The sequence below is a fragment of the Carya illinoinensis genome, chromosome 4 (genome assembly GCF_018687715.1).
Source record: "Carya illinoinensis cultivar Pawnee chromosome 4, C.illinoinensisPawnee_v1, whole genome shotgun sequence".
Lineage (NCBI taxonomy): Eukaryota > Viridiplantae > Streptophyta > Magnoliopsida > Fagales > Juglandaceae > Carya > Carya illinoinensis.
Genome location: NC_056755.1, coordinates 37785896 through 37795439, shown reverse-complemented (window position 1 = coordinate 37795439; position 9544 = coordinate 37785896). Strand labels below are relative to the sequence as shown.

General features: G+C 35.0%; 1 protein-coding gene across 6 annotated transcripts; it reads left to right on the top strand.

Annotated features, from left to right (window-relative positions):
* Window positions 1–262: 262 nt before the first annotated feature.
* On the top strand, window positions 263–7172 carry LOC122308239 (casein kinase 1-like protein 3). Of its 6 annotated transcripts, XR_006241963.1 has the most exons (17): window positions 263–548; window positions 645–685; window positions 1558–1627; window positions 1718–1866; window positions 2296–2391; window positions 2495–2565; window positions 2767–2828; window positions 2949–3012; window positions 3199–3283; window positions 3376–3502; window positions 4054–4136; window positions 4246–4303; window positions 4597–4733; window positions 4909–5094; window positions 5196–5403; window positions 5667–5751; window positions 6352–7172. XR_006241963.1 is itself a non-coding variant. In XM_043121449.1 (15 exons), exons 1-14 carry the CDS (start codon window positions 473–475, stop codon window positions 5086–5088), a joined length of 1269 nt encoding a protein of 422 aa, XP_042977383.1. In that variant the 5' UTR covers window positions 263–472; the 3' UTR covers window positions 5089–5094; window positions 5196–5585. The 6 variants fall into 6 exon arrangements, 4 of the variants coding, with proteins under 4 accessions (XP_042977383.1, XP_042977382.1, XP_042977381.1 ...); XR_006241964.1 differs by lacking the exon at window positions 5667–5751; XM_043121449.1 differs by lacking the exons at window positions 5667–5751; window positions 6352–7172 and having other exon boundaries at window positions 4621–4733; window positions 4915–5094; window positions 5196–5585.
* Window positions 7173–9544: the final 2372 nt, after the last annotated feature.

Sequence of the window (9544 nt, the reverse complement as noted above, 5' to 3'; positions counted from 1 at the left end):
AATATTATAATTTTTATATATTATTATATATAATTTTTTTATTTTTCAATAACCTCTTAAAACATCCAATTCAATTTTATTTGATTTAAAATAGTTTAATTCAAACAACTTTCCTAATTTTAAATATCATTTTAATTCTTATTTGTAGTCCTAAACTCCGAGTCGTCAACAAGTCAACCCGTCTCCGACTCACCGCCTTACCAGAAATGCCAAGACTACCCCTCAACTTTCCCTCTTTATCAACAAATCACGCTCTCTTTGTTTTTACCTGTGTGGTTTCAGTTCTCTCTCAACTATAAAACAAGAGTCTCTGCACCGCCCCCTTCTCGTTCTTTCTCAATTTTTGATCCTCCAGCTCTTCTTGTTCTTGTTCTTCGGATCCAAACTCCAAAATCCTAGCTGTCTTTTATGCTAGAGAGAGAGAGAGAGAGAGAGAGAGAGCTTGAGGGATCCGGATCATTGAATCTCTACGATGGAACGGATCGTCGGCGGTAAGTACAAGCTCGGCCGCAAGATCGGCAGCGGATCGTTTGGTGAAATCTTCCTCGGTGAGTATCTGTACGCGTTGTGGTTGATTTTTTGTTTTTAAAGTTCATCTTTTGAAACTCTGATCGATCTTTTCGAATTTTGATCATTGGTCGCAGCTACGCATATCGATACATTTGAGATCGTCGCCGTTAAGATTGTAAGTTCTAATTTCTCTCTCTTCATACCTTTTGGCTCATTTAGGTGCTGTGTCTTACGTATCTGTAACTACGAAGACTTGGACAGTGGCGGAGCCAGTTGTGCGGCGAATTTATATTATAATAAGAATTTGTTATTTATAATTTTATGTATACAACAAGAAACACTATAAAATATAATTCAAGAAAAAAAAATAAACATGTTCATCAACCTGAAGACATTTAAAGCCTTTCGTGGTTGCAACATATTATGAATTACAAACTAAGATTTTCTATTTTCAACGGATAACACAATATTTCATTTGAAATTAAGATTGTGGAGAAGAGCAAGATTGAATTGAAAGGAATAAAAGATAATAGAGAAAAATCTTATGATGTTGGTTTTAGTAAAATCCATATACTTTTACAAACTTTTTGGGTCAAATTTTTGAGTTTAAAAGATCTATATAGTACTTTTAAGGATAGGAGAGAGAATTTTTGAAATCCTATTTTCATTTTAAGGATAAAATTTCTATTTCAAGTTTTTAGGGAGGAAAAAATAATTTTTTTTGAAAAAATGCGGGGACGGGGGTGGCTTGAATTTTTTTCTAGTTGGGTCAGTGCCTCTGGCTCCATCCTTGAAGGTGGAGATGCGTAGATCATGTTCTGATTATATATTATATATGTGTGTATACTGAATTTTCATTCGTTCAGGGAGCTGAGTTTTTAAGTTTATGTTTATGATGAATGAAACAATTAACAATTGTTGCTGGTTTAGGATTTTCGGAAATGATCAAATTTTAGAGTAGTAATGATAACGAGAACGCTAAAAATTACCTATTACTTTTCTTTGAACTTGTCTTTATTATTTTCATTTTGTTTCCTCTTATTGCAGGAAAACGGTAAAACTAAGCATCCGCAGCTCCTTTATGAGGCCAAGTTATACAATATTCTTCAAGGAGGAAGTATGTATTCTACATGTATCTATACTGTTTACTGTTGAGATCAAGATTTAAATTAATTGTTTATGGTTGTATATAAACTTTTTTCTTCAGGTGGTATTCCTAGCATAAGATGGTCTGGTGTAGACGGGGAGGACAATGTGCTTGTGCTCGATTTGTTAGGACCCAGTCTTGAGGACCTGTTGGTGTATTGTGGGAGGAAGTTCTCATTGAAGACAGTTCTAATGTTGGCTGATCAAATGGTATCCTTAATTTTCCATCTTAATGGCTTTTTTTTTAAGCTTTCAGCAGAAACTGTTCGTGCTGCTCATGTGCTCACTTGCGGATATACAAATTCGGAAACGAATGTATATGTTTGCTGAGGAGCTGTGGTTTCAATGCTTCTGAAATAGTAGTTTTGTCAACTGGTTATTTCATTTGCTATATGAAAACTTTCATTGACTTTCTAAAGACCGTTATGTGTCGCAATCAGATGTTTCCAATTTGACTGGGGGGGTCCTGTGGCTTTTCTTGTCAGAGTCACTGGTACTCAGTTAACAATTATTTAGAGAAAGTATATGGAGTATATTGCATCTATTTACCATGAACCCACTATAAATGTCTACTTTGAAGAATCTTCAAAGTTAGATGGCCTTGTTGTTACCCATGTTACATTTTTTTTTTTTTTGCAGATTACAAGAATAGAGTACGTGCACTCTAAAGGATTCTTGCATAGAGACATAAAACCTGATAACTTCCTCATGGGTCTTGCTCGGAAAGCAAACCAGGTGATTGATTTTACCGTCTTTTCTTCCTTACCTTGGATGGGTTGTTATTCTTTGCTTTGTCATTTCATTGCAAATCATCCTGTGCTTTTATTGTGCTGAACAGGTTTACATGATTGACTTTGGGCTTGCAAAAAGATACCGGGATGCAACAACCAATCGCCATATTCCTTACAGGTACCTTTTTAGTAGTACACAACTAATGTTTTTATATGTTTCATGGACGCCTACATTTCTCATACATTTTAGTGAATATCTTTAAAGAATATTTATATAGACATGGAAACGTGCGCGCGGGCACACACACACACACAATCTTGGATTTCTATGTAATAAATGGATACATATCCTTGCACAACTGAGCATTGTCTTCAACAGGGAGAATAAAAACTTGACGGGGACTGCACGTTATGCAAGTTGCAATACTCATCTTGGAATTGGTAAGCTAGGAAATGTTCTCCCATTTATTTTTGTTTTTTTCCCTCTACCCCCTACTTTCCTCCTCTTCATTCCCCTCTGATTATGTAAGTAATCATCCATATTTGGTATCTTCTTCATAGAGCAAAGCCGGCGGGATGATTTAGAATCACTGGGATATGTGCTTTTATATTTTTTGAGGGGAAGGTACGATTGCCTTTTCATTTCTTTCCTTTTTAAAGATTAAATATAGAAGAACCATGCCCACAACCACTATCTGTTTCTGCTTTGTATTAATAATGAGTAATTGTGATACTGAGATCTAAAAGTATGATTTCTGCTTTCTTATGCTTTGGCACATCATCTCTCTAATGACTCAGTTTCTGTGTATAGCCTTCCATGGCAGGGTTTAAAGGCTGCCACAAAGAAGCAGAAGTATGACAAAATATGTGAGAAGAAGTTATCAACTCCTATAGAGGTGTGGGTTGAGTCTGTTGACTGTGGATATGTATGATGGAAGTTACAGGTGTATCTGAAGTGACTGTTGGTTTTTTTTTTTTTTTTTTCAAGGTTCTCTGCAAATCTCATCCAGTGGAGTTTGCTTCATACTTTCATTACTGCCACTCACTGACATTCGATCAGCGACCTGATTATGGATTCTTGAAGCGTCTGTTCCGCGACTTGTTTGCTCGTGAAGGTATTGATCCACAAAGCCTAGTGATCCCTCTTTCTCTCTTTTTGGTCAATTCTCGTCATGTTGCAGATTTAAGCAATCTGATAAAGCATATGCCACAATCATTAATCCTTCCAGTCAGATATGGAGCTCTTTGCATGAGAGGAATTATGGAAATTGCAGTAACATGCTGATTATGTTTTTGGTCTATGTCCCCTGTGCTTGTTTAAACCCTTGCCCCTCCCTCAAGCTATAAATATCTAAATAGAAAAATGAAGGATAAAAAAAAATAGCCTGTATCATGTTGTCCTAGTAGAGCATTCATGGGCCTTCCCCACAATGAGATGGGGATTGTGGGTCATACCTATGGTTACACAGGAGGCAATTAAATAGAAGCCCACATATGCATAGGTATGGCCTTTTGGTAAATAGAAGTAGTCCGAATAATTTCTGAACCTGCACAACTAATTTTGAAACTATTAGTGATGGTCATTTCAATTCAGACTATTTTATTAGCTATGCCAGATTTTGCTGAAATTTAACTCTTATTCTTTTATGTTTTTGGCAATTTCCAGGATATGAATTTGATTTCATATTTGATTGGACAATCATAAAGTATCAGCAGTCACAAAAGAATAGAACCCAGTCTCGATTATCTGTACGTATATTTTCTGCTTGGTATGCTTTATAACTTTGATTATAATTGCTTATTTGGAGAGAGGGATATTGATGGTTCTAACAATACTCAATGTCCACATATATTACAGTCTGTTCCTGTAGGTAGCAGTAGCCGTGCAATGCCACTAGATGTGGACAATCATCAAGGTTAGTTGTTGCTGATGCATTTAAAAAAAAAAAAACTAGAAATCCTTATAAAAAAACCTCTAAAGATGACTTATAAGCTCTGATGAGCTATTGCTTGTTCAAAGTAAGGATTCATATGAATTTCAGCATACGAAAATACCAAGTTAATCATTGGCTATATGATTGGTACTAACTTAGGGCACCAGTGGCATGGAGTTAATAGAACTGTGTTATTTATTTTCCCTCTCAACACCTGGTATCATATATTCAGCTGCATTAAAGAAATAATCTTATATTCATCATCTAATTGGCAGGGGGTGTTACTGTTCCTTTTTCAGCTGAAGTAACAGAGCGCATTAGACCTGGAAATGCTACTGGTCCTGGTTTCCGGATGCATTTTAAATCACCAATTGCCAAGAATTTAAGTTCTGAGAATCCTATTGAGAAGAATGTAATTCTTTTACTTGAGCCTTTATTTTGGGTGTTTTTTTTTTTTTTTTTTTTTTGTAGGGGGGGGGGGGGGAGGGAGCAATTATATGGGTTATACGTGATGCAATTTCCTTGTACATTATCCATTTAAAATTTATGCTAATTAGGTCATGGGTGGGATAAATGTTGCTATGTAGGTGCAGACCGAAGAACACGTGGCCTCTACTTCATATGCACTTGCTGGTTCCTCTAAAAGAAATTCCTCAAAGCTTGCAATGCCCACTGATACTACAAATCCTGGTAATGGACATGGCAATCGAATGGGTCCTTCAAGTAGCTGGATATCGTCACTGCCACGTATCTCGTCTGCAAAGTGATTTATGGTAATTTATCAAGATCATACTTCAATAACATTATAGGTTGGATTCTTTCTTAGTTTGCTTTCCCATTCTACACATTAATTGTATTGTTGACCATTTTGCAGTGTTTTGTTTTGTTGTGGATCTGCTCAAGAACATTCTAGGGACACAACGTTTGAAGCTGTAAATGTGTGGTGGTCGGAGTTTTGTTCTTCACTTTGTGTCTGTTGAGAAGATTCTGGTAATGCATCTACAGAGGCTGCAATGTGCCACTGATGTGATGTGCTGCATTGGTTCCTCTATTGATGCCAGCTTGCGTAATTTTTTCTTAAGGTGACTACAATCACAATTGTTATAAACACAGACTACAAAAAACTTGGGTCCTGTGATGTACATAGATTTCACAAGTGGCTCATAGAGAACTTGTATTTACAGTCCTATGTAATGTGAATGATGTGTGAAAGTATACTTTGATTTCCATTTCTAGTCATATATAGTAGGTGCCTTTTGTGCCATATGCTGGCTGGTGACATTTTTACGTTGATTAATTTTATTTTACTGGATCCATGGTTAATGTTCTGTATCTTTTGGATCAGACCCCTGGGTGTTCTGCTGGAGGAATTTCACCTAGTGCACTAATCTTGATGTCCATGTTATGTGTCTTATCTGAAGCATCCCTAAGTAAGTGGGAGTTCAAACTGAAGAAGGTTTAAGTTTTGGTTTTTTTTCTTTTGACTGATTCAAAGGGTTTTCCATCATAGCACTGATTTCTCGAAGTGATCAGATCAACACTTGTTTCTTAAATTTAATTTTGAATGAGGGAGAAGTATCTCAGTGAGTTCTACAAATTTTTGAATTTTTTTTATAGGTGAGTTCTAGAATTATGACATATAAAAGGTACTCGTCCCAAAAAAAGTTGTCCTTTTGTAGGGGATAGATCGTTGAAGTGTTTGTAAGTGACTGTTCATATTTTTGAATTGCATAGAACTTTGGAGAATCCATGCTATGGTTTATGATTTCTCAATTTGCCTTTCTACATATTTAGATCTGATTATACACCCCAAGATACCCATGGTATGCATTATTACTTGTAGTCGGACAACATAAATCATGCTTGATTCTATTTTACTTTCATTGTTTAAAGAGGATCAGTGGTTTTAAGTTTTGTTTCATGATGTTATTTAAAGGCTTAAAGTAATTATAGCTTCTTGTTGATGTTCATGTTTATGATTAGATTTAAATAACCTGCTCAGTTATCAGTTCACACTTTGCAATTTGCAGGATTTCTTTTTCCACAACATTGTTTGCAGGATGAAACGTGGCAGGGAGCTGCTTACTGAGGAAGAAGGCATATAGGAAATGTTGGCATTATGGGATTTCATGTATGCTGATCAAGAGATTTAGACCCTCTTGATGTCAACAAAAATCGTGAAATTGGTGGTTTCTTACCAGGCAGGACCGGGAGGGTAGTAAATGCACCACAATTAGTAGTTGGATATGGTGAAATCTGCAAAAATCCTTTATGCTGGATCTTTGGCATGCTGTTAATATCTGTGCTCTTCAGTCTGGAGATCTAAGAACCCATAACGTGTTGATAGTCCATTACCGTTTGAGATGCATTTTTTATGCGAACTGCCACCAGGTACATTACGTTTGAAAGCAGATTCGAATCGGAGTTATTGAATTCATATATAGATTGCAAGCAAGCCATCACACACACTTGTGTGGATCACCAACTCATTTCCACGATGTACATGGGGATCATTTGGCTACGAGACTGGGATTCCAGGCTGAATTTCAGAAACTCATTTTGGTGGCATCTGCATTCTATTTCCACCTGATATCTGTTGGGGGTGTATTTAATGCCTCCAGTCAATCTTAGCTCAGCCAAGGAAGTAGAATGGAAGATAAGATATTTGAAACGGGTAGTTTGCAAATGCAGTCCAGGTGAGAGTTCTGAAGAGGTAAAAAGTCATATTGTAGAAAAGGGTGATTCCTATAAAGGGAGGTCTGTGTTCATCGTCTTAGATGCCACCACCCTTATTTTTGCGTTTTGACTTCACCTCAAACCCTTTGGAAGCCTTTACATTGTTTTTTGTTCATCTTCTCAGTCTATCACTTAATTTTAAATGATTTTAAATTAGTACTAAACTTTTCACTTGATATTGAACTAAATAAATATAGAGAAATGATTCTTGCAGCCGTGAGTATGTAAGTGTCATGTAATTATCTTTAAAAAAAGTGAATCAATACGGTACTCCACATAAAAATAAGTTAATTTTTTAAAAGTGGATTCTAATCATTTTCATTGCGACTGCATAGTAGTTTTACACTTCATGACTATACGTAGTATTGTTCTAAAATATAATGAATATAACTGATTATTATTTTTTTAATGGGTAATCTAGAAATTATAATATAAAATGAGTGAGTTTTATGAAAAACATTATATTTTTTTATTGTTTTATCTATAAATATGAAAATGCAAGCAAAAAAATGGGTTAAAAAAATAAATTAGTGTGTTTCTTTGAAGACTAAAGACGGTAATATTATAAGCGCAAACTCCCACCATCAAACAGCGTTCTAGTTTTCTAAAAGAATCATTTTAAAAAAAAATGCTTTCCAAAAGAATATTATTTCTTCGGTTAAAATTACTTCGGCTTTTCACGTATTATGTTATGGTATTTTCGGGGCCTAAAGGCTAAACAATATGAGTCACGAGGCTTGGGTTAAATCACCCATTATCAACAAATAAATAAATCAAAACATCTTAAGAGTATTCTCGTAGGAATAATCAAAGCCACATAATTTTTAAGAGTATTCTCGTAGGAATAATCAAAGCCACATAATTTTTTGAGTTAATATGAGGTGAATTTAGTTTTGACTATTTCATTTATATTAAATATTTATCTATTTATTTATTATTTAATAATAAAATAATAAAAGATGAATTTAGTTTTGATTAATCCAATCATATCAGATATTATATTAATTTAATTTATTTTGAATTTTATCATATTTTACCATTTTACTGATAATATGTTAATTAGTAATTCATATTCCAATTAAATTATTTATTAAAAAATTATATTTTCAATAGTCACCTAATGCTAATAACCATCATCGTTTAATTAAACACATCCAAAATTCAAATTAATTAAACATATCTAAAATCCTATATAAATGTATTAATTGCAAATCAAATTTCTATATTTCCTAATTAACTAATTTTTTTTTTTTTTGTTAAACTCTCTTTCTATCCAACAATCATATTGACAAAATTTTGTATCCAACCATTTACACTTACTACTAAACTACACTTGCAAAAATCTTGTTTATCAGTCAACCACCAACCTTCTTCCGCTCACTGCACGGACCACCTATTTTGTTAGTCCATTTCAATTGGCACGTGAGAGACATATACCATAGGATGCATGAGTTATCAGTCAACCAAAGTGGGAAGAAAACTATCACCGACCTTCTTGTATAATATAACTCGGCTTAGAAACAGCATTGCTAGAATATAAACCTGACGTAATATGCATCTAGTAGCCTTAAACTGTTATTCACTTCTTCTTGCCTCGGTCCTCACTCAAAAGCCTAGAGGTGGAAACCTTCTTCATGTCAGATTGCATACCAATTAAATGAATGGGAACAATAAGCAAGTGTTAAAAAACTATAATTAGAAAAAAGAAAGGAAAAACCACAATTGACACTAGAAAACAACTAAAAAGTGATACTTTAAAATACTGAACCCAATAACAGCAACAACTAGCCATTTGCCAAGTTATCAAAGTCTCTGATCTAACCGAAAGCTTTGCAGACATCCATCCAGGTAAATATATTTTGCATGCCCATATTTACATCCTTTGTTCTGACTTCTGAACGATTCTTGGGTTGTGCAAAAAGCCACTCAAGTTATATATGCAAAACACGGTTGAAAAAAAAAAAGGGGTCCCCGGACACAAGCATGAAACCATAATACCTTGACAAGCCATACCGTTTTCCAACCATCAGGATCCAAGCATGCTGTAATCTAGGTGCTGATACCCGGAAATGGTCCTGGTTCCCATGTAAGGCTTCTGCAGTTTTATAAACATCATCTGTGCCTATTGCAATCTGTTACGATGTAAGAAATCAGTCTCCAATACTAATATGTCATCTCTTATTCTGACAAATAAGTGAAACAATATTCAATGTCATAGACCCCAACAGAACAATCATTTGCCACCAGCAAGAGCGGGGGGGAGTTAGTTTCTACCTGAACATAAGCCTTGTGATATTCAGTCTCTCCGTAGTTGAATGTCAATTCCAGAACAAAACTTCAATCTTCAGGTCCATAACCCGTCATTGCAATTGTATGCTATGTAGGAAAACCAAGAGATTATTTTCAGTGAGGATGAAATGCACAAAACCAACCACCAAACAAGGCTTTGTAAACCGGGGCACAAACAATTCAATCAAAGGACCCCGT

Bases quoted from the DNA above. Each gene is read 5' to 3' on its own strand.
- LOC122308239 (XM_043121446.1), top strand. From the start codon at position 473: ATGGAACGGATCGTCGGCGGTAAGTACAAGCTCGGCCGCAAGATCGGC. The intron at 1,628-1,717 runs GTATGTATTCTA...TTTTTTCTTCAG, and splicing joins CAATATTCTTCAAGGAGGAA to GTGGTATTCCTAGCATAAGA. The intron at 2,566-2,766 runs GTACCTTTTTAG...TGTCTTCAACAG, and splicing joins AATCGCCATATTCCTTACAG to GGAGAATAAAAACTTGACGG.